We start from the raw sequence: 25,551 nt of genomic DNA on the forward strand, positions 1-25,551 counted from the left end.
CAGATACCAGACATAAGCACAATATCACATTATATGTGTGCGAAAAGTGGTGTTTACCCAACATGTCTTTGGTCAGACATGTAATGCTGTTTTTTTCCCCATTTTTGTTTGTGGCTGGGTTTTCTTGGCTTCCCCCACCCCCTTTAGCACAGAACTCTGAAAGCCTCTAAGTGATCCAACCCTACCAACCACAATTTATAAAGTCTATCATAACAGTCTATGACAATAAAGAAAACACTAGTACAAATATGGTGTCTGATTTATAAAGTGATTCTTGTTTCCAGTTTTGGCAGCCTCCCTGCTTCTGCCAGCCGGGGGGTGAGGAAGGAGTGAACTCAGATCCAAACGAGGACTCCCAAAATGGCAGAGAGGACACTCAGCCCATAGACCCCCTGGCCAGACTGGGTGGAAAGGCATCTGTTTATGCACTTACTATACATTCTGAGCACTTGAGCTGTGACTGCACTTGACTTTAGTGTGCTGGCTTGTTAATTTCACATTGGGTACCTGTTTGCAGATACCTTCCTGAAACTTACTTGCAAAGGCATTTGAAAGAATAACGTGCAGGAGAAAGGTCAATAAACAAATTGCACAAATCACATTCTTCTCCAAAATGGGATGTTCAGTGCATTAAAGATGATCCCCTGGGATGTGGGAAAGAAGCATAGGGACTTTCTGTATATGTATTTTTTAATATTAGCTTTTAAAAGCTGTGCTTTAGTAAATATTTTGGAATGTACAAATATACGAGAGTGATTTTATTTAATATTTAAATAAATATGTACATTTCAGAGCATGAAAAATTTTTTCCCTGATGGAGCTGCACAGTCAGCCATTTTTGAAGATCATGGAGTGAAGCTGCAAGCTCCATCAGGACAAGGGCCGCAGCCATTTTGCGCACATCTGAATATATCACACTTAATTTATTCTCAGGAATGAATGGAGAAAAGCATGAACAAATGATCAATCACTTATTGAACTCTGTAAACTAATATTTTACATCAACCAACTCATAAAGCCATTCAGAATGTTATAAGCCTTGTTCTTATTTATACGATGCGGTCTTACCAGTCCTACAGTTGATAATTAGGAATATTATGGCCTGAGGCAGTAATGCTTCAGTACAATAATAACACAGGTTTATTTTTGTTAGAAGTTACCCCCAGCTGGCCCTCTCACATCAGTCACATTTTCATCAGGCTTCTTTGCCCTGCATAACCTGACTGCTATGTAGAGGTGGGCTTATAATGTGAACTAAAAACATGATTCTGGCTCCATATATGAGTTAAATTTTATAAAACTCTCTAACTTCCCTCCAAAATATGAAAAGCCAATGGTATTGTAATGACTACTGATAAGTTATCTTGTTGTCATATCCTCAACAAACCATTCCCTGGAGTATAAGCCTTTGAGTCTCTAAAGACTTAACTGGAGAACAGGAAGTAAGACCAGGGAGCCATAATTATTAAACAATTCATTCTTACCTGAAATTCTTTTTTATTCCCTGGGAATCAGGTACCTATTTGGCCTCATCTTCAGAATTCATAATGTAGAATTCAGAATTCACAATATCCTCTGATATTAAGATTAATATACCCAAAGATTTGTAGCACTTTGATCCTCAATGAAGTATTTGCTGTTATTTGGTATAGTCTGAGCTGGGTAACAAACAGACCCATCCATTCAGTGAACTAACTAAGAAACTTTTTCCCTCTCACATAGCAATCCAGACATGAGTCATCCAGGACCAGTAGGGATGCTCTTCTGTCCTCAGCATGAACCTTCCATCTCTGTTTCTAAGTTGGCTTCTCCATTTGCTGTTATTTCTAGATAGGGGAAGGGTAAAAGAAAACTGAAGACAGTACCTGGAAGTGGAGACATCACTTCCAGTAGCATCATATCGGCTGGAAGTTACTCATAAACCACATCTTGCTGCAAGGGAGACTGGACAAGGTAGTCTCTAGCTGAGCAGCCATTTGTCCACAAAGCTTGAAGAAGGGAGTTGCCTATAACTAATAGGCAAAAAGGAGTGGAAGGAGATGAGGGGACAATGAGCAGTCTCTGACATTCACTAAACCCCATTTAGGTAGGAAGGAGGACTCACCATATATAAGCAAGAGTTAACTCTGAGAACACATAAGTCTATTAAAAATATTAATGGTCAAGATTGTATTTTCAAAAGGTCAAAATACTTTGGGATTATTTAGATTGCAAGAGAGTGAGAGAAATTTGAAAGTAGATTCAACAGCATTCATCCTTTTGAGGAAGTTTCAAAGGTCTGTTTAGAGATTGCATCTGTGATTGTTGAATAAACCTTGATTGTCACCTGCACCGCTTTTGCTAGGTTTTGTAGATTAAAAAGAGCATTAATTAAAAACTAGAAAGTTCACCAGATTAAGTGATTGTGTTTTCTACATATGGGAAACAGATCTCCTTGGATTGCAATCTCCATTATTATAAGGAGCTCATTCCTATTTTTAAACTAATGTAAATAAGAAATCAATTGAAATTTAAATAGATTGTAACTGCTTGTGAAACTGTAATCATTGAAGTTGTTATATGCCACTATTTCTCATTTGCCTGTTAGTTAAAAAAAGGAGAGGAGGGATTAAACCTCATTCATTGCCTCTTTGCCTTTGTATACAGGAGTATGTGTCCGAAGAAAGTTTCTCATAAACCCACAAGGGTACTTGGTTTTTGGAGCACTCATGTTCCCAAGTCACGATGTTAGTCATGTAGTGGTTTTCCAATAGGATTTCATCTCTGTTTGCCATAATAGTTTTGGAAACTGCAATTCAACCCCAATCACATTTAGCGTTTATAAAAGCTGTCTTTATGGGAAAGCTGAAGTAAGACCCACAGAGTTTTCCTACAAAACCAAGGCCATCTATTGGCTTTAGCTCAACCATAAGTTATTGGCTTGTACTCAATTTCAGGGGAGACCCAGGGAAGAAGGTAGGAAGCAGGAGGGTTTGCAAGAGGAAAATAACCGGTGAGTTATGTCAGAGGTGGGCTTTTCTTTGTGCTACAAGTACCCCAGGATGGAAGAAAAGATATTCTGCATGACATCTTTAAAGAAACAGCGAGCTGGAAGGACATGCTTGAAAGAGGAGCCTTCATTATGTGGCCTGGGATCTTGGGCTAACCTTCCAGAAGTGGATGAAACTGAGGGTCCTTGGTTGGAGAGCATGACAGCAAGGGATAGATTGGATTATTCTACCAGCAGCGGCAGGAGAGGTACAGCCTGTGTAATTGAAGAGCGGGATGTGCCTTAGAGCAGTGTTTCCAAACCTCCTGGATCTTAAGACTCAGTTGGGGCCCTTGTTTTAAAAAGAGAAGAGAAAAGTCCTCCAGATCTATCAGTGGGGACTCTGATTTGGCAGTTCAGGGGTGGACTCTGTGATTTCTTCAAAGCATCCTAGGAAGAGGTGAGAGCCACTGGTGGACAGGGAAGCCATGGTGAATGAAGTGACTATATTTGAGAAGGAGGGTGAAGCCTGTGTGGTATGAAAGAGGTGGGTCCCAGAAATTGTCAAGAGCTGTCTGTTTCTGAGATGACCAGACAACAAATGCTTGCTTAAACTTTTGGAAGTTCAGGGTGTTGGGGAGTTCCATTCTCACTTGGCTTCTGCATCACTAGGCTGCTACTCCTGTCCTCAGTCTTTGCCCTTCAAGAACACTAGGTAGTGGCGGCGGTGGCGGTGGTGGTACCAGTAAAAATAATCATCATAATGATAAACCCTAAGGCTCATATTCATCAAAAAGTTTGAAAGCACTCAGAACTCTTCTCTTCAGTGCCTGTGGCTGCTTCTCATTTGATCTAGTTTTTCATGATGAATGACAATACCATTATCTCCACCACCCCAAACTGGAAGTCAGAAGATGGTCTTATCCTTTTATTCACCCACTCTTCACCTCTCCCCCATCCTGTGAATTCTACCGCCTTACAAAACCTTCAAGTATTGTCTCTACTCTGCTCACTGTGGTGGTCACATGAACAGAGGTCATCATCCTCTCTTGCCTGCATCCTTGCATCTGGCCACCCCCTCCTGGTCTCACTGCCACTGGCCCATCCTTCCCATAGCTGAGGGACTTCGAAAATGCACATCTGAACAGGTCATTTCTTTTCCTGCTTAAAGCATCCTTCAGTAGATCGCTGTGGTTGTCAGGATGAAGTCTGAGCTGCTGAACATGTAACAAAAAGTCCTCTGTATTCTGGAAAGCCTCGTTCCAGCCCCTGCCTCTTCAGGCTTGTTACCTTGAATGCTCCATGTCATCGCCTCCATCGCAACTTGTACTCCACGGCCTCACCACACTATGGTGCTGAACTCTCCCGACCTGGCCATACCCTTTCGCCTCTCTGCCTCTCTGCTGTAATCAGCAAGTGCAGAGAGGGCAAAGGACATGTCTGTCCTGCGAACAGTGTCCTCAGAAACCCACAGGACTCCTGACTCCTAGCCTCCATCAGTAAACTTTGTTGAATGGATGAATGAATGATGAGTCTTTGTGCATAGTCCTTTGTATGCCACTCCATGCCCTTCTTTGTGTAGTCGGTTTTCTAATTGTCTTTTAAAATCCAACTCAGGCATTACTTCCTGGAGGAGGAGCCCACAGATGCCCGCCCACCCACCTGTGGGGTTAGGTGCCCCTCCTGGGCCCACACGGGGCTTCTTGTAACAGCAGTAACCACACGGACCTGGGGTGAACTGGCTCACTTGAATGTGAGCTTCCCAAGGACAGGGTCTGTGGGATGTTTCCTTTCTACATTTCCAGCCCCAGTGGCAAGCACATAGTTGGTGCTCAGTGAAAGTTTAAAGAACAAGTTTAATGAACACGCGAGTGACCTGTGCCCTATGTGTGCACACTTGGTGTGCTCAGGTGGCGAGTTGTTTAATATTGCCAGAAGCTAGCCAGCCATGTGATCAATCCATAGGATTCTTAAGGGGCTGGAGGTCACTAGCAAGCTCAGTGTTTTCCTGCTTCTTTGGGAGGAGAGCTCTTTTCCTCTTTGGAGCGTGAACACGTTAGGGACCTTGGGGTTGGGGATGCTCCTTCACTGGTAGCCTTGGCCCTTTTCTTCCTGGCCTCATGGATCTAAAGCAGCTGGCCTGGTATCTCTGACCCCCTTTGCGTCTCATTCTTAGGGAGAAGTCTGTGAGAGCAAAGTCTTTTCCAGAAGAGATGAGGATTTGTCAATGTAGAAAGCACTGCCAATGGAAGGTGGCATTATTTTTCAAGTGGCAGAGGAAAACAGAGACATGGTAAATAGCACAATTAGCCCAAGATGCCACACTGCAGTTACTCTGCCAAACTTTTAGATGACACTTTTTAAACGAGTAGTATAGTATAAGACATTTGAAAATCGGGCTCTTTATGAAGACTAACATTGCTGTCATAAGACTACTTTATGAAAACCCAAGGGGACCTTTATCTGTAGCAGAAGCTTTCTCATTTAAACCATGAAGGTTAAACAATAAAAACTAATTTTCTATTCCCAGCATACCCATTGCACTCCCAGGAAAAGCATCAGTCTGCTTTATGAAAACAAGGACACGCTATTCTTTAGCTCTTTGGTAGGTAGAGGACATGAGCTGTTTGCAAAAACGAGTCTCTTCCAATTAACAGACTTCTTTTGGAAGAAATGATCCACTAGTGACTGTATTTGGGGTTTGGGGAGGAGGCCAACTCACATCTTGGTAAAGTTTTTCACTGAGAATTTTCACTGATGGGCATGGGATGGTGGCCGCTGATTCAGTAGGAGCTGGAGCAATTAGGAGGCTGAGTGCAGTGGTAGTGGTGGTGCGGAGTGTGTAGAATTCATGTTGAGAAGAGTTTGGCTTTGGGAGAATTTGATTAGTCAGTACTTTTATATTAAAAATAAAGAATTTTAGGGATCAGAATGTGAAGTTACAAATTTAAGGTGAGGATGGCTTTTACCTTCGGGATGAGTGGGGTCTATACCCTACCTGCCTTCTCTCCTCCTATCTGCCTGCTGGGCCACTGGACCCCTCGCCCACCTCATGATTTTTCCCCTCTCCTCTGGGGAGGGTGAGGACCTGCCCTCTCACCATCCCCAGTGCTCCTGTCCTCTCCCTTCCTAGTGTCTTATAGGGCTCTGCTCTAAGGAACCTAGGCTGAGAAGGGCAATCCACCATGATCTTTTATAACATGTATTCAGGCAACAGAGAACTCAATGAATCCTGCTCTTAAAGTTCTTCGCTTTGGGTGTTTTTGCACTATGGGCTCTTCATAAGGAACCAGGGGTCACCAAATCCATCCAGGTGCACATATGTGTTCTCCCAGATCCTGTGGATTGCAAGGTCAGTGTGAGCTTTAGGGGAGGGAGGAAAGCGAGAGGCTGGGGCAGCGATACTAAAGCCTATCTCATTAGCTATTGCACAACACCCGGTGGCCACTCTTTCTGTGCCTTGTTAGCCAAGAATGCCGTGGAAATAAGAGCATTGCAATTAAGGATGAGCTATTGATGAAACACTGGCTAAGGCATTTTTCCAAGGGAGCAGTGTTTGCAAAAGTCTGCATGTACAGGAGGGCAGAGTTCTTGCAGGCGGAACTAAGAGTAATTTCATGAGGCTGGAACCTATGGCATCCCAGAGCATCCTTCCAGGTGATGAGGTTTGGGGGTACAGGGGAAGAATATTAGGGGATTTCAGAGTGGTAACCAGACTAAGTGAAAAACTAATGTTTTTCTCTGTACTCTCATAACCTGTCTGACACCAAATATGTGGCGTTTGCCCTCACACAAAGCAGTTCTCCAACTCTTCAGACACTAATTGGGTGTTCTGCAATTCAATTATGATACTAACTATTGGGAGGTAACACAGCCCCAACAGGTTAAAGGCTCAGCCCCACAAGACTGTCCCACTTCAGATGCCATTCACAAGTGCTAGGTTGTTGCCTGTATTTCTGACCAACCAGCTACAAATCGGGGGTTCCCATGACCTCCTACTCAGGTTCGGTAATATTCTTGAATGGCTCACAGAACTCAGGAAAGCACTTGACTTACTATGACCAGCTTATTATAAAGGATACAATCAGGATCCACCCAATGGAAGAGATGCTTAGGGCCAGGTATGGGGATGGAGAGGGTCGTGGAGCCTCCTTGCCTCTCAGGGCATGCCACTCCCTCAGCATCTGGCATGTTCACCTGCTAGGAAGGCAGTGGTTACCCTGGCTCAAGCCCACTGTTGAGAGTTTTTATGGAGGCTTCATTACATAGACATAGTTTATTAAATCATTGGCCATTGGTGGTTGATGTCAACCGGGAGGTCAGGAAGTCAAGGGGTGTGATATGGTTTGGCTCTGCGTCTCCACCCAAATCTTACCTCCAATTGTAATTCCCATAATCCCCAAGTGTCAAGGGTGGGACCAGGTAGAGGTAATTGGATCATGGGGGGTGGTTCCCCCATGCTGTTCTCATGGTAGTGAGTCTCATGAGATCTGATGGTTTTATAAGCATCTGGCATTTCCCCTGCTTGCACTCACTCCGTCCTGCCGCCCTGTGATGAAGGTGCCTGCTTCTCCTTTGCCTTCCACCAAGACTGTAGGTTTCCTGAGGCTTCCCCAGCCATGCGGAACCGTAAGCCAATTAAACCTCTTTCATTTATAAATTACCCAGTCTTGGCCAGTTCTTTATAGCAGTGTGAAAACAGACTAATACAGGCTGGGACTGAAAGATCCAATCTGCTAATCACATGACCGGTCCCTCTGGAAACCAGATCCCATTCTCCAAGGGTCACATCATTAGCATAAACTCAGGTAAGGTTGGAAGGGGCTGATTATGAATAACAAAGGATGCTTCTGTGACACCTGTCATGCGGGAAATTCCAAAGGCTTTAGGAGCTCAGTGCTAGGAACCTGGGATGAAGACGAATTGCATATTTCTTATTATATTACAATATTACACAGGCCCAGTTATGCAGGGCCTTCTAAGCCCTGGTAAGGAACGTGGACTTGTACCTGAAGTCTGGAAGCAGCCCCCAGAGGATTTTAAGAAGGGACATGTACTTTAGGATGCACTCTAACCTCAGTGGATCACTTTGAGGAGGGCAGGAGACAGGAAGAGGAGGTAGGAAGCTATTATGCTATTCCTAAAGAGAAATGATGAAAACTTGAAGGAAGGCAGTGGTACCCAGGTTGGAGAGGAGGGAATGGATTTCCCAGCTATTTACAAGGTGGAAATCTGCAGGACTTCTCTGCAGGAATTGGAAACTGGCTATTCATTTTCAGAAATAACCCATGTGTGGCATTCATGTGCTAACTCGGCTGATGAATGCACTATTCTTGTAACTAGGTTGGAGAAGAATTACATGAAGGGTATCATTAAGATGTTAAAATGAATGCATTACATATGTTAACAAGTGTATGAACCCTGTATTATATCTGGCAAACGGGGTGTTAAATCCTTGTTCAACCAGCCAGATGTCTCTGCAGCTGCTGCTGGTATTGCAGAGGGAGGCAGCCACCTGAGACCCCAGCTATGAGCTGGTGCCAGTGATTTCCAAAGCATCTGGCTGTACAAATTCCTTCTTCTGTGCTCTGATTGACAGGTACCACATGGATCACACAATTCACATCACAATGCACAGGTGAGATTTTCAGTCTGATAAGCCCAGACTCCAGCAACTTGACCTTTTCAGAATATCTTTGCAGCTGAGAATGTTCTCAGTTGGAGCTGAAATCTATTTATTGTTATTATTATTAATTTATTTTTTTGAGATGGAGTCTCACTCTGTTGCCCAGGCTGGAGTGCAGTGGTGTGATCTCGGCTCACTGCAACCTCTGCCTCCCGGGCTCAAGCGATCTCATGCCTTAGCCTCCCGAGTACCTGGGATTACCGGCACCTGCCACCATGCCCAGATAATTTTAAAAATATTTTTAGTAGAGACGAGGTTTTGCTGTATTGGCCAGGCTGGTCTTGAACTCCTGGCCTGAGGTTGATCCACTTGCCTCAGCCTCCCAAAGTGCTGGGATTGCAGGTGTGAGCCACTGCACCAGGCCTATTTATATTACTTTGTAAGTTGGAAAAAAAAAACAAAACACTGTAGTAAAACAATCTTAAAAACAACTTAATAACATTCTCTCCTGAATTGGAATGTTATCAAAGTCTTGTTTGGGGCAGTTATTCAGCTGAATTTACAAAGAGGGGCTTATCCTTTGCTGTAAATGTTTAAATTGCCTGAAGCAAAATTCCCATAACTACTTAAAGGAGTTGAAAATACTCCTAAGTGTTTATATTTATTCTTACACAGTACCATCTCTCCTAAGTGGCCCTAGTTTATTGAGATTGAGCTAGCTCTGAGACATCTCCCTCCTCCTTAAGTTTGGCAAATATCCTAAAACGTTTGAAAAGATGTTTAAAAGATCTGAAGGAAGCTGGTCTCAATGGACCAGAGACAAAGTCTGCACAGCCAGGCTCCTGGGAATTGCACTTCTTGGATGTTGAGTTCAGGAGAGGCAGTACTAGAGACCACAGTTACACAATCACATTGATCTTTTGTGTACTTTGTTTCCTGGAGAAGAAATTGTGTAATCCCAGCATTTTTTTATGAGTTAAATAGAAGTTGAAATTAAAAAAAAAATCACATTGGTTGTTTTCCTGTCTGTTTAAATGTACTCTGACAGCAAAGATGAAAAGTTAATGCAGTCTAAATAGAAAAATACCACAATGAGAAGATTTAAAAAAAATATTGTGAAATGTCCTCATCTCTATTGTTTTTAGACGTTGGGGTTTCAAATCTGCAAAGGCTGACTGCGGCGTTGTCAGGATTGTCAATGTTGGACAGCGTCCACTAGGTGGCAGTATGTCAGAAGATTTCTTTTATCCTTGAATGGGCAGAGATTTCTTTGGTTGCTCTCTGGTAGTTCGGTTTCCTTTTTTTGTCTTGTTTTGAAGGGTTAAATGAAGCTATCATAATTTACTTATCTAAAATTACACTTATCTAAAAATGCATAAATTCATTGCAAGGCCTACTTGTTACAGCGTGACCATAAATGGGTTTATTCATTCATGTGAATTTTCTTGGTAACTTATTATTAATGATCCTAGCATGTAACAGATGATGAATATGCCGTATCCTGAGAAGGTAGATCACAAATCCTCCTGGGAAGCTGGACATGGGTGCTCATTAGCCAAGAGAAGAAAATAGGGGCGTCCTTTGCCCAGCTGCCTCAGCCTGGTAACTGTTTCTGGCTTCTGCTCCAGGCTGTTCGCTGAGAGGTTTGTTGAAGTTACCTGCACTTCTCTACGCAAATCTACAGGCATTCTGATGGCGTAGGTAACATGTGGTTGTGTTGGATGTTTATTCAGAGTGTTAACTAACTGGTTTTTGTTAATTTACAGCTGGCTTAAAATAAGATAAAACGTACATACGTTTTTTAAAAGATCTCTTTCATGTGAATAATTTGTTCAGAAGAAAGGAGTCGGGATATTCTTTTGTAGTATTTTCCCAAAATTAGATTATCAGAACTTTCTGAATTCAAAGAAACCGGCAGTGCCGTCTGAATGATAAGATTTTGGAATAAAGAACTATAGAAATTTTAAAACACTCTAATTAATCTGACAGATGTAGAGGACTAATGTGGATGAAAAGAAATGTAAATGCAAAGCTTAGAAAATAAATGGAATTGTCAATTGGGGTGAAGTTTGGGTTTGTCTTCAGAAGGACTCCTATAATCCTGAAAATGAAAAATATTAGGGGGCTATCAAAAGGTCTGTGTTTGGCATGTGCATAGCAAGGTCTCTGATCTTGGAGAAGATGGCAACATGGAATGGCTCCAGCTCTGTGGAGTGGACTCGATAGGGTCATGTTTGGAGATGCAATGTCCCTTATCCATGTCCTGCAGGTCTTAGTCTTGGGGGTTCATCAGCCAAGCCATAAACATGGGTTGGCCAGTTCTCAGCCAGTTGTTTTCTGAAGCCCCTGGGAATTCTGAGATCATATTTTCTGATGTCCCGGCTCCTTTTTGTCAGATCCCAGGATCCCCAGCAGCCAGATGCCAGTCAAGGGGAGCCACCTTTTCAGAGTTACTGCTTCAGGGAAGGAGTCACGCTAAGGATTCCTGGGTGGGCTAGTGGTATTTTGTCCCAGCTTTCAGGAGTGTATTTTATGATGATGGCTTGTAAAAGGATATGGGCATACAGATCCAGAGACCAAAGTTCAAGTCTCAGCTTTATTAGGTGAAGCCTTATTCTCTCTCTGCCTCCATTTCTCAGTCTGAAAAATGAGGTTAGTAGTAGTTATAGTTTTCCAGGCTCTGATTCTAACAAAAATCAAATATGGTAACAGGGAAAATACTTTGCTGTCTACAAATGTAAGAGATTATTAAATTTTCAATACGTGGAATATATATGCAAGTCATGAGACTATAGTAAACCCTTAACTAAATTGAGATGTCACCAAACAACTATTCATGGGAACACTTAATTAGCAACAATGCTTCTCAATACCTGCTACATATTCTTATCATCTGGGAGCATCTTTAAAAAACTACCCAGTCACTATCAGACTAATTGGGTTCATTATCCTGGCTGAGGTTGGGGTCAGGGTATGGGTATCTTCTAAACTGCCTAGGTGTCTCTGCTGCGCAGCCAGGTCCCTCACTGGAATGCATCAAGTACTGCCTACAAAACTTCAGTTACAATCTCAAGGCCAGAAGACACCCTAAAAGTCTAGTCTTAGAAGAATGTTATTTTTATGATTGATATCTGTGCACATAAATAACAATGGTTTTAGAGCTCAAAAAGCTGGGGTGCAGATACAGATATTGGGAATACTTTCTTTGTACCTTGAGGTTATAAACACGTCATGCGCTCTCTTTTTGACTCTGAAACTTACCTATAAGGTTTCTGAGGGGAATTGCAATCCTTCAACACCCAAAAGGTATAAAATGAGAGCAGCATTACCTCTTGGGTCTCTAGCTAGAGTTTTAATTCATCCTGGGTCATGAAGCCTTTTGTTCTTTTTTTTTTTTTTAAAGCAGACATTGAAAGTGCATCTGAGAGGTGCTGCTGGTTACTGAATTTTCTTGAAACAAAATGGGTCCGTAGCAACTCTGACCTAGAAGTTTCTGATTAAATGGGAAAGAAAAGTTCATAGTTCATTCCTGGGTAGAAGAGGACAAACTTTCCCTGTCCCTTGCATCAGTGGCTTGAGTCTGCTGCTTCTTTGGCCTGGATATCAAGCTCCCAGCAAATCTCCAGTCTGTGCCTCTGTGAATCTTTGAGGATGTGAAAGGGATTGTCATTCTCAGATGAGGCCCCAGGCCAGCAACACCAGCTCACTGGTGCTGAATGCAAATTCTCAGGCCCCACCCCAAATCTACTGGATCAGAAACTCTGGGGCTGGTCCCAGCAGCCTGTTTTAACATGCCCTCCAGGAGGTGGTGGTGCAATGCATACATGCTCAAGTTTGAGGACCACTGAGCTAGGACAAAGGCACTTTTCTTGTTTTTCTTTTTCTTTCTTTTCTTTTCTTTTTTTTAGACTGGGTCTTGCTGTGTCACCTAGGCTGGAGTGCAGTGGCACGTCACAGCTCACTTCAGCCTCTACCTCCTGGGCTCAAGCAATCCTCCTGCCTCAGCCTCCTGAAGAGCACAGGTGGATGTCGCCACACCCAGCTAATTTTAAAAAATTAATTTTTATAGAGATGAGGTCTCCGTATGTTGCCCAAGCTGGTCTCAAACTCCTAGGCTCAAGTGATCCTCCCACCTTGACCTCTTAAAGTACTAGGATTACAAGCATGAGCCATCATGCCTGGCCTGGCTTTCTTGATTATAAGTGTGTTTGTATAGAAAATCACAAAACAGGCATTTGTAGGTATATGCTAGACTTAGTTCTGCTTCCTTCTCCCCTTCCCCATCTCTCCTCTGATGGAAAGGCAGATCAGAGCTAGAGGGAAAATGAGGGGTAGCGTTCAATCTCAGAATTACTCTGTCACCAAGGTTCCTCTTCCAATCTTTTAAGAGCCAGTAATCAAGTAAAGATATACTGTGTATATATAACCATATAAAGATATACACAATGTTTAGAGATACACTGCATATCCAGCTTTGCTGGCACCAAAGTGAAGAAGAGATGAACAGAGGAAGGTCTGTTCCCTAAGGCCACCCATCCACCTGCCTGACAAGAACTGGGAAAGAAGAAACTGCTATCAAGGCATGTCCCTGTTACATGTCAGACCCCTCCACACACTCCCACACTTCCGCAGCACTTGGCACCTGCTGCAGCAAGAAAAATGCCCAAAAGCCAACTAAACAAGCAGTAGCATTTGAAGGATAAGGGGCCCAATGGCTGGGAAACTGCTGATGTGAGAAAGACCGCACAGTTACACTCACATTTGCAGCAGGAAGTAGAGTGCCATGAGCAGCTTAATAATGAAATTTTCCTATAGCCTTAAGGGAGAAAATAAAAACCTGCAGAAAGAAAGAAAGAAAAAGATGCACTGTGTTATCTATAAGTCTGTTGTGAAGGCAGGGGAGACAAAACTAGGAAATTCCAGAAATTAGGCACCATTGAGAACCCGGAGGTCTTGAGGAAATCTTGGAAAACTGGAGGTTGACGTGAGTGGGGAAGAAAACGAGGCCTGGGAAGGGCCACTCAACCCAAAAGGGGCTACCATGTGCCTAAATACCCGCCCTGCACACGGCACTCCCAGAGCTGTGCAGTGTAGTGCCCTGGGTCTAGGCAACAGCAGAAAGTGGCTTTGAGTGAGTCCTAGGGTTTCTTTCTAAGAGTCAGCCACACTGTGACTAGAACTTCAGAACAAGTCAGTGAAGACAGCTGTGCTATCTCCTCCAACGGTCATTAAAAACAACGTAGATTCTTATCTCTCTCTCAGAAGTTTGGAAGCGAAAGAAGAATAAATGTTATCTCCAGAATCCTTCCAGCTAATAACAGTTGAAATTATGTTATTGCCTCTATCTATCTATCTATCATCTATCTATCTATCTATCTATCTATCTATCTATCTATCTATCATCTATCTATCTATCTATCTATCTATCTATCTATCTATCTATCTGTCTATCTCAAAGCCCTCCTCTCTAGACACTTAAAGAACTTAAGCTGCATGGCCTATCTTTCAAACACCGTGGGGAGAATGGTTAGCATGAATAGTTATTCCAGTAACAGGGGAAATTAGGAATCTCTCCGGAGTGGTTTTTTTTCAGTATCCTTATAATAGATATCTCTTTTGTTTTTTGTTTTTGTTTTTGTTTTGAGATGGAGTCTAACTCTGTCACCCAGGCTGGATTACAGTGGTGCGATCTCAGCTCACTACAGCCTCCCTGGCAACCTCCCGGTTCAAGCGATTCCCCTGCCTCAGCCTCTTGAGTAGCTGGGATTATAGGCACCCACAACCACACCTGGCTAATTTTTGTATTTTTAGTAGATACGGGGTTCCACCGTGTTGGCCCAGCTGATCTCGAACTCCTGACCTCAAGTGATCCGCCCATGCCAGCCTCCCAAAGTGCTGGGATTATTAGCACCCACAACCACACCTGGCTAATTTTTGTATTTTTAGTAGATACGGGGTTCCACCGTGTTGGCCCAGCTGATCTCGAACTCCTGACCTCAAGTGATCCGCCCATGCCAGCCTCCCAAAGTGCTGGGATGATGGGTATATAATAGACATCTAAATTTACCGGGCACTCTGCTAAGTGCCTACACACATTATCTCCTTTAGTCTTCACAAGCACCCTGTGATGGGGTGCTGTTAATATCCTCCGTTTATGCGGGAACTTGAACTAAGGTGAAAGTCTGAGCTTTCATCCCCTCCACCTTACTCTTGCCCTAAGATGTGACATTTTAGTGTCAGCTAATGTCTGGATACAGGTGGGCATGTGGTTACCTATTTCATCCTTTATTCTCAGGGTTCAGATTGAGATATGCAATTACCTATACTCTTTATGTTTTTTCTTTTTTCTGGCTTGTGCTTCTAATCCTCTATTTGTGGCCATATTTTAAGTTAATTGTTGGTACTCTAAAGGCTCTTAGACTTCCATATAGTGCTTTAAGTACACCGTAACTTTAAAGTAAAAAATTAACCACTGGGAGCTAAGCATCATTCTCTTTCCTGTGGGCTGAGCTTTAGTATTATAACAGAAATTCACTAATGAAATAGACATAAAAAGAGCCTTCCAGAACATTTAAGAGGGTCATATATTCTGTGTAATTGTTATTTTCGTAGTTAACTTCATCTCCATTTGTGTACCTGCTACAGATTTTTAATTATGTTCAATTACACCATGGTTTATAATCTACATCATCTTTTACTTCCTCTTACCGTCCAAAGTATTTTGTTTGAAGTTGGGTATGGTCTCAAACACGTCAACACCAATTCTTTGGGGTGAACTTCCATTGATAGCCACCTAATACATATAGGAATTTCACTGCCAATGTTATTATGGCACCTTTGGAAGGAAAAGAGGGTTAATTTGTTGCATATGTAACAGCCCTGAATTCTTATTACTTTACAGAAAGAATGATTTTATAAATAAAATTATTTTTCCTTTTTATTTCAGGAATTACAACATATCGTTGGATCACAGCACATCAGAGCAGAGAAAGGTAAGCATGGATCCATACATCTGTATGAAATCCCACAGGGTCACTACTATTTTGGCTATAATAATATGGTTTCTCTCATCTCCAGCGATGGTGGATGGCTCATGGTTAGATCTGGCCAAGAGGAGCAAGCTTGAAGCTCAGCCTTTTGCTCATCTCACTATTAATGCCACCGACATCCCATCTGGTAAGCTCTATCTGCATCCAGCCTGAAAAATATTTTAAGAGTCATTTATCAGCCCATTTCAATACTGAAACCTATTTTTAGTCTGTCACTGAATTTTTGAGAGCCCTTACTTCAAAGCCAAAGGAAAGACCATTCATCCTCAGGTGATGATTCACATCCTGGAAACTGTGATTCTCAAAAATGTCAGAATGGACATCATCACCCTATTCATTTTCAGATCATCAGAATGCATGCTTATTTTAAATGACTGTCAGCTGAAAGCCTGTAACCTGGAAGGACAATCCTTTGTTATGCTCATCTGTACTTTCCCAAGCTAAAGTTGACACAGCCCTGCTGCTGACCTCGGAGGCGAATGAATTCATCAGGTAGTCACATTCTCAGCTATCTCCTGCAGAGGTCCGGGGAGGACACTTTAGACTCCCGTTAAGATCCTTAAGAGACAGTAACCCTCTAGAAAATGAGATCTCCTCCCCCTTCTCCAAGGGCTTATCATTTTCTCTGAGTAAATGCTTAGCTTGATGGACTAGAGACCTGATTATCTTGAAAATGAAGAAATCCGGAGCTCTCTGCCTATAGCTACTCTAATACACCAGTTATTCCATCATACAACCCCCACTGGTTACTTCACCATGGGCTAGATAGTTATCAAAAAGATAACAGAACTTTATGATACAGTGACAATTGAACATTCTTGTTATCATCATGCCACTAATGGAACACTTGAAGATCTTAAAGGGGGATCTTCAGGTGTCCTCCCTGGCACTCTACTGGAGATGGCTGAGTCTGTGACTACCCGATGAACTCTTCCACCTGTCAATCAGGTGTTTTCCACTTCCTCATTACCTCTCATCCTTACTGCAATCCTGCAAGGTAGGGATTATCACGCAAATTTTGCAGACAGGGAAACTGAATGATACATAGGTTGTCATTTGTTCCCAGTCATGATGATGGTAGGATTAGAAGTAGCATTCCCGTCCCGTTGATTGCTAAGTCCGTGCTTTCCATGCTCTCTATTATCACATAAGCAGGCCACAAGGTACTTGTGGTCAGTTGGCTTGGCCAGAGGGAAAGAATTCAAAGCCCTTATGTTTCTCTTTTCCTGTGAGAAGTAGATTCATGTGGCGTCTAATAACAGGGGTGCTAAAATCTGACTGCCTGGGTTTGAGGCTCCATTGTCCTGGCTCTGTGACCTTGTACAATTTATTGCAATCACATATGCTTCAGCTTCATCATGTCTAAAATGGGGATGTTGATAGCATCTGCCTCAAGGTGTAGCTATGAAGATGAAACGAGGTAGACTGCTAACATTCTTGTGTGGAAGAACGGCCATAGTAAGCACTTGGAAGTGTGATTTGTTATTTTTGAGTTCAATTAAATAATTATACATATTACACCTTTTTCCTACAAATAACTTAAGGCAAGTTTTTCTCGGAGTTAAAGAAAGAAAGTTCAAGTTTTGCTAAGTTATTTGGAAAACTTTATTACGGCATGGACAAGGGGGGGATTTTTCCTGACCGAAGACACAGAAAGGGAGAAACCAGTTCTTTGGCTTTTAGAGGATTTTCCAAATGACCTCTCCTGTCCCAGACACTTGCTTCATAAATAATTTGTCTCACTGTGTGTCTATGCATGTCTTGTGGTGGAGCTACACTAATTTTCTCTGAGTGGAAAACTGTTTTGCATGTTAGCAAAGGCAATCAAATAAATATGGATGCATCTGTATTAATTTCTCTGAGTGGAAAACTATTTTGCATGTTAGCAAAGGCAATCAAATTAATACTAATGCATCAGCTGTGTGTGCTATTAATGTTCCCTACATTTATCTTTTCAGTTCACTTTAAATGGCATATGATAAATATTGCATTAGACCGTTTGCCAAAGTCTGTTTGGCAATAGCAAGCATGTTTTAGTTATAAAACTCTCTCTGCAGGCACCTAGCATCAAATCATTGCCAAAAACACAAGGCAGAACTCCTGGTTATTTTCTGACAGTTATTGAGTTTGTGACTGAGTGAGATGAGTTAGTGTATACTTCTGTTTAAGAAAATAGAATTTGTGGCTCTGGCTGGGCCCACAACTCCTTGAGTCCATTTATTACCCAGTTTTGGCCAGTACTGGAGGTTTCAGAGGAAGTGGCTTTAAATTTGCATGTTCATTTTGGGGCTCTGTTTTATACTTATTTACACAAGTAAAATCAGAATCTGCCTTATATGGACTGATACCACTTGCATTTTCAAAATATCTTAGATGAAATGCGTTGGGAAGTATTTAGTGAGGTCAGAATACATGGCTTTCTTTAGGAGGATACTCAGGCTAAATATTTGCAGAGACCTCTTCTGCGGTACTTAGCAGCAGGGACTGAAGTGTAGGGCAGGGGAGGCTGGGAAAGCTGGCAGGCTGGGGTCAGGGGTTGTCAGTGTGCCTCAGTGATGAAAATCCAGGTTTCCATGTGAGGCCTGCCGTGTGATCACTGCATATTTTTCTCATGTTTTTGCCTGGTATTATCTGCTTCTGAGTCCTCTCTTCACACTGACTGGCTCTCCTCCTTTTCCCCCATACGTGCCATGCATATTCCATTCTTTGCTCAGTTTCCCTCACTGACAATACCCTCCCTTTTCTCAGCCCATCCAAGTCTGACCCAAGGCCCCACTGTCCTCTGGCTTCTCTGTCCCCTTCCTGAGCTGAGCTCTCCTGCTTGCCATGAATTTCTGTAGCTGTCTCTTGGCAGTTGCTTGTAACCGAATGTCAACCATGTGCTATGCAACATGCAGAAGTGAAAATGCATATTTTATATGCTCATTTTCTATTTTCTCTACTATTAGTGGTGAGTGCCATTAAGGCACAGTTGGTTGATATAATTCTTAATTACGGGCAGACTGACTGTTCCTAAAAACACCACGTAGATATTGTGTGACTGATCAAAAGCATGAACCAGTGAATGTATGAGTAAGTCAATGCACAAAAATAGAGAGATGTTTAGTAGGAAATAAGGGCACTTCTTCCACATGACTTACCTAACAATGGGAATGGTAATCGGTCAAGGTTCCTCTCTTCTCCTGCCTCTCTATTTCATATTCTTTCCTTGCCTTCCTAGGCCATATCTTGCTCTAACGCCAGCTGATCCATCCCATTGAGAGGGTAGACTTCTCTTCTGTTAAGAGATAACTAAAAGAAAAATCATTGATTGAACAACGAATTGACTGCAAGAGTGGGATAAGAATGAAGGCAGCATGGGATAACTTGAGATGGGAAGCATCTTGAATTTCATGGGTTTTGTCAATGGATTAGAGGAATTGCTTTTACTAGTGTTCATGAAGGTGTGATGATCATGCTCACTCACTTGGGACCAGATGATGGTATTTATATCTGGGGTGCTTTAATCTTGGATGACCTGAAATAAGACCTCCAATGAAAAAGAAGGTGGTGAGCCCAGGAGGCAAGAGGGCCTGTGATGACCCCACTGCAGATAGGTTGTGGAGTTCAGGAAATATCCTGTTTCTGGACAGAGGGATTGGAACCATTGAATTCTTGTTCTTCTCATGATGGGTTGCCCCACCGTTGGATGGCCCTTGCTGCAGTTTTTCTCCCAAGTGGTTGAAAGAACTGCCTGTTTGGTTTCTACAGCCTAGTTTTGAGGCTCCCAGATCATATCCCAGGCTCCCAGTTCTTTAGAGATAAAATTGTAGAACATTCTCTATCTTGTGGGCCTCTAGAGAAGGATGTAGATGTTCAAGGTCCCCCAAACCAGACTAGGCTGGGAAGGTAACTAGTGTGTGTTTCCTTTTTTTTGTTTGTTTTGTTTGTTTGTTTTTTGAGACAGAGTCTTGCTCTGTCTCCCAGGCTGGAGTGCCGTAGCGCGATCTTGGCTCACTGCAACCTCCAACTCCTGGATTCAAGTAATTCTCCTGCCTCAGTCTCCTGAGTAGCTGGGATTACAGGCGCCTGCCACCACGCCCAGCTAATTTTTTGTATTTTTAGTAGAGATGGGGTTTCACCATGTTGACCAGGCTGGTCTCGAACTCCCGACCTCATGATCCACCCACCTCGGCCTCCCAAAGTGCTGGGATTACAGGCGTGAGCCACCGTGCCCAGTCATGTGTTTCTTTCTCGATGAGGCTCTCATAAGGATTCACTCTAACCAGAGAGTTGTCAGTTTTGATAGATCTCTGGAATCCACTATAAGTCTTCATCTCTGGGCTAATTTATCTCCCTCAGCATCTCAGGGCCTGACCTAAGTTGTGGGTGGGTGTGACAGGCAGCAGTGAACTTCTTGTGGCTGCAGGAACTCTCTCAACTCCAGTCTGAGATTCAACTCTGCTTTGTTTTGCTAATTTCAAACTGCTGACCACCTTAGTTTAGTATAAGTATTTACAAAATCCTCTGGAAGAAAAATGTATTTTTGTACTTTCCACAGTATTACAACTTTCCCACCATTAGTTACCAGCTTTTCCAGTTGAACAATAGTGTCCACATCAATACAAATCTTTGATTAATCGGGTTTATCATAGAGGTATTGCCAATTTTTAATGACCCAGGAAAATACACCAAGGACCTGAAATATGAAAAGGACTGGACACACTGCTGGTTTAGAAGGTTCTTTAGAAATTTTTACTGCTCAGAAGCTGTAGCAAGAGGACCAGGTGTCACCTCATTTCAGGGGTGAGTAGGGCTAAATGAGAATTCTGGTCAGTCAGGAGAAGCTTTACAGACCTTTGGTCAGAAGGATTGTGTGAAGTTGTTAAGCTAGGGTGTGCAATGCTAACAATATGTTCTTTCTGAGCTTCTCTGGAGTTAGCTTGTCAGTTGTGCAAGCTGAGGTGGGAGACATTTGGGCTACTGGAGGTGAAGAAAATAGATTATGAGAATTGAGTTTAGGCGTCTGACCTTTCAGCCAAAGTTACTGTGACCCAGTTTTTCATCTCCTACTTTCCCTCTTCATGAGTTAAAAGAGAAGGTTGAGACTTGTGACATGTGGAAATTGTCTTCCTATCCTAGTTTCTTGCTTTCCTGTCTCAGTTGCCTTTGGCTAATCTCTTCCTTCAACCTGGAATGACCTTTCTGCTCCTGTCTGTGTGGCTGAATCCCATTTCTCTTAAGTTCTCAGGCTTAGCAGCAACTCCACAAAGGCATTCTTTACCCTTCTGGGTGGAAAGTTGTTCTTGTCTCTCTGTCCTTTGAGCTCCCATGGGAGTTACTGAACCTTGCCTATTGTTACTCATGCCTTACTTCTGCTCTGAACACATATCGTACTTACCCCTGGTGCACTATAGGCGCCTTGAGGGCAGGAAAAATGAGTTTTTGTCTTCGTAGCCTCTACTGTGCCTAACGGAACGCACCAAGTACATCTGAATGTATTCTCCCCTTCTAGAAAAGAAATCCCAATAAGTTATTCTCCCTTTGAAATAATGACTGCTATACTATTTTTTCTCCCTAACCTCATAGAATTGTGAAGACGTCCTTCTCATTTAAGGACTGACTTTCAAATCATATGCCTCTCTTCTCCACAGGTTCCCATAAAGTGAGTCTGTCCTCTTGGTACCATGATCGGGGTTGGGCCAAGATCTCCAACATGACTTTTAGCAATGGAAAACTAATAGTTAATCAGGATGGCTTTTATTACCTGTATGCCAACATTTGCTTTCGACATCATGAAACTTCAGGAGACCTAGCTACAGAATATCTTCAACTAATGGTGTACGTCACTAAAACCAGCATCAAAATCCCAAGTTCTCATACCCTGATGAAAGGAGGAAGCACCAAGTATTGGTCAGGGAATTCTGAATTCCATTTTTATTCCATAAACGTTGGTGGATTTTTTAAGTTACGGTCTGGAGAGGAAATCAGCATCGAGGTCTCCAACCCCTCCCTACTGGATCCGGATCAGGATGCAACATACTTTGGGGCTTTTAAAGTTCGAGATATAGATTGAGCCCCAGTTTTTGGAGTGTTATGTATTTCCTGGATGTTTGGAAACATTTTTTAAAACAAGCCAAGAAAGATGTATATAGGTGTGTGAGACTACTAAGAGGCATGGCCCCAACGGTACAAGACTCAGTATCCATGCTTTTGACCTTGTAGAGAACACACGTATTTACAGCCAGTGGGAGATGTTAGACTCATGGTGTGTTACACAATGGTTTTTAAATTTTGTAATGAATTCCTAGAATTAAACCAGATTGGAGCAATTACGGGTTGACCTTATGAGAAACTGCATGTGGGCTATGGGAGGGGTTAGTCCCTGGTCATGTGCCTCTTCGCAGCTGAAGTGGAGAGGGTGTCATCTAGCGCAAATGAAGGATCATCTGAAGGGGTAAATTCTTTTGAATTGTTACATCATGCTGGAACCTGCAAAAAATACTTTTTCTAATGAGGAGAGAAAATATATGTATTTTTATATAATATCTAAAGTTATATTTCAGATGTAATGTTTTCTTTGCAAAGTATTGTAAATTATATTTGTGCTATAGTATTTGATTCAAAATATTTAAAAATGTCTTGCTGTTGACATATTTAATGTTTTAAATGTACAGACATATTTAACTGGTGCACTTTGTAAATTCCCTGGGGAAAACTTGCAGCTAAGGAGGGGAAAAAAATGTTGTTTCCTAATATCAAATGCAGTATATTTCTTCATTCTTTTTAAGTTAATAGATTTTTCAGACTTGTCAAGCCTGTGCAAAAAAATTAAAATGGGTGCCTTGAATAATAAGCAGGATGTTGGCCACCAGGTGCCTTTCAAATTTAGAAACTAATTGACTTTAGAAAGCTGACATTGCCAAAAAGGATACATAATGGGCCACTGAAATCTGTCAAGAGTATTTATATAATTGTTGAACAGGTGTTTTTCCACAAGTGCCGCAAATTGTACATTTTTTGTTTTTTCAAAATAGAAAAGTTATTAGTGGTTTATCAACAAAAAAGTCCAATTTTAATTTAGTAAATGTTATCTTATACTGTACAATAAAAACATTGCCTTTGAATGTTAATTTTTTGGTACAAAAATAAATTTATATGAAAACCTGCCTTGTGATTTTGTACTTCTCCTTCATGTCTCTTTTGCTCTGTGATCCTATTATTTTCAATATGGTAATGTGGCTTCTATCTCTTTCCAAAGGTTACTGGGAGAAATGCAGATTTAATTAAAAATTAGAAGCAGATTCAATTAAATTAATGATCCTTGGAATCTGAAAAATAATTTGCAAGGAATTTGTATGCAAGGATATATCCAGATAGAAAATGGAGTCTTCTTCACTTAAAAAAGCCAAAATTTATATTATGTTGATATTGTGAGAAAAATATGGTGCTCTGTATAAGTTCATAATGTCTTAAAGAATAACTGTGCATGTTGTGCACACGTACCCTAGAACTTAAAGTATAATAAAAAAAATAGTAAGAAAATGCACGCACACAAAAAAGAATAACTGACCTGGAGGAACACCTGACATTTTATACCTTACTGTGGTAAGGAAGAATTAACAGTGTCCTGGACTCTTGTTCTCATGGAAATTTATACAGGAAAGCTGTCTGACCCAGGTTGGTTACTTATGTGGGAGAGATATAAGAAAATAAGCAGCTTGGGAAGGCACTGTACACCATAATCTAAGGCACTTTTCATTTATGGATAAATGTTTTTAGATGGCTGTGACAGGATAGAAGGAGAGAAGAAACAGCAGATGTTACAAAGAAGAAATTGTAAAATTCAAACAGCAGAGCTACAATGGTGGAACTCAATCATTGGCCAAAATAGACCTACTATTTAAAAACCGTCAGTACGTCTAAGGTCAATTGGTATAAAATATGACTTCTGTGTTGCATGTCCCAATTGCTGAGCCTTAGTTTAAGGAAAAAATAATTTTGATAAGCAATCAGAGAGTTTCTCCACTCTCCATTGGCACTGTCTTATTATGTAGAGTGCCTCATTAGCTACTCTTGCTCTCATAATACTATTCTGTTATAGGACTAACAGGTTCATGTGCCCACTGCACAGTAACAGTCCAAGTACACTGAGACAGCAGGATTTGTGGCAGAGGAAGAGTTTAATGATCTCAGGGCACCAAGTGAGGGGATGGAAGGAGACTCAGATTCATCTCCCCCGAGGAGTTCTGCGCTGAGGTTTTTAAGGGGATTAGGGAGAGCGAGGGGTTAGAAAATTGGGGTCATTGAGTGGCTGGGGTAAGAGGGATGAAATCATCAGGATGTGGAAACTGCATTCCTTGGTGAGGGAGCTTCTCGTGGGGTCCTCTTCAGATCAGCTGGTGTCAGTAGTTTTGCTGATATGCAGGACCTGAAAGAATGTCTCAAAGGGAAAACTTAACATTTTGTGATGTTCAAGCTGTTATCTGTGGAGCATTTAAAGCGAACTATAATCTTAGAGTCTACATGATTCTAAGACAATAGGCAAATAGCTATGAGGAAGGGGTCGGAGAGCAAGCTGACCTAGTGATGGATGCTGAGTGTGTTGCAAGCTTGCTTTATTTTTGTTTTCCCCCCTCTTTGCTTCCCTGATAAATGTTATAAAGTTTATAGGGACAGTTTCAAATCTGTCATTTCCAAAGGTGAATGACATTCATCCATTTGTTTGTTCCATATTATTTCTTGAGTACCATCTATGTGCTAGGCACTGTGCCAGGCATGCGGATGCTATGGCACTCTCCCTGCCCTTGAGGAGTTTCCATTCTAGTTGGGAGCCAGCCTAGCAAGGGTGTGTGTGGTCAGCCCTAGGGTGTGGACATACACAGCAGGCTGTGGGAGCAGAGAGGAGGCTATGGAACCCATCTTGGGAGCCACAGAAAGTCTGAAAAGGATATCAGACTGGATAGGAAGTGGGGTTGAAAAAAGCTTTGAAAGTGGATATAGAATATCCGTTACCATTTTTAACTTAGAGGTAACTGAATGTGCAGTCTCTCAAAGATGAACTAAAAATCCAAGGTCCAGGAATGAAAAAAAAACACCCCAGGATCTAGTGAGGTAAGGCATGGTGGCACCAGCCAAACTGGAGAACTAACATGGTAGAGGGCCTGCAAAGCCAAGGGACAGCCTCTATTGAAGACCCCAGGCCGGGCACGGTGGCTAACGCCTGTAATCCCAGCACTTTGGGCTGCTGAGGTGACTGAATCAGGAGGTCAGGAGTTTCAGACCAGCCTGGCCAACATGGTGAAACCCCATCTCTACTAAAAATACAAAACATTAGCTGGGTGTAGTGGCAGGCGCCTGTAATCCCAGCTACTTGGGAGGCTGAGGCAGGAGAATTGCTTGAACCCAGGAGGCAGAAACTGCAGAGAGCCGAGATTGCACCACTGCACTCCAGCCCGGGTGACAGAATGAGACTCTGTCTCAAAAAAAAAAAAAAAAAAAAAGAAGGCCTCAATAATGGAGCCTGCCTGTAATGTGAATTTTATGTACATTAGCATCATAGCAGGTCAGAGATGTTTTAGAGCTTTGCTGGAATGAATCTATGACTTAATGAAAAGTGAGTATAAACTGGACTATGCCTTGAAGGAGGCAATGGTAGCAAGTGGATAGGCCAGGAGGTATGGAAAAGACTTTTTTTCTTTTCTAGTCATGCTCAAGGCTTGCTAGGCTGAGTTGTAGGGTCTAAAATGCAGGATGCAAAATACCCTACTTTCCTCTTCACATGCTACTTTTTTACTTCTGTTTTTCTTCTCACTCATCCCTTTTACCCTTTTGTGTGTGTTTGAACTCTTCCCTTTTTTCTTTTCCTGTTCCCCCCAATGCCTGGCTCTTGCCTCAGATGACAATTTCATTTCTGTGGTGGGCCTGGG

General features: G+C 42.2%; 1 protein-coding gene across 3 annotated transcripts in view; it reads left to right on the forward strand.

The window, feature by feature from the left end:
* Positions 1–22,792, forward strand: part of TNFSF11 (TNF superfamily member 11) — a 34,755-nt gene extending 11,963 nt beyond the window's left edge. For all 3 annotated transcript variants that reach the window (XM_522750.5, XM_063792101.1, XM_063792100.1), the window contains exons 3-5: positions 15,541–15,586; positions 15,672–15,770; positions 21,277–22,792. In XM_522750.5, coding sequence (XP_522750.3) covers positions 15,541–15,586; positions 15,672–15,770; positions 21,277–21,698 — 567 coding nt within the window. In that variant the 3' untranslated portion in view covers positions 21,699–22,792. The remainder of the gene's footprint in view (positions 1–15,540; positions 15,587–15,671; positions 15,771–21,276) is intronic.
* Positions 22,793–25,551: the final 2,759 nt, after the last annotated feature.

The sequence above is a fragment of the Pan troglodytes genome, chromosome 14, assembly GCF_028858775.2.
Source record: "Pan troglodytes isolate AG18354 chromosome 14, NHGRI_mPanTro3-v2.0_pri, whole genome shotgun sequence".
Taxonomy (NCBI): domain Eukaryota; kingdom Metazoa; phylum Chordata; class Mammalia; order Primates; family Hominidae; genus Pan; species Pan troglodytes.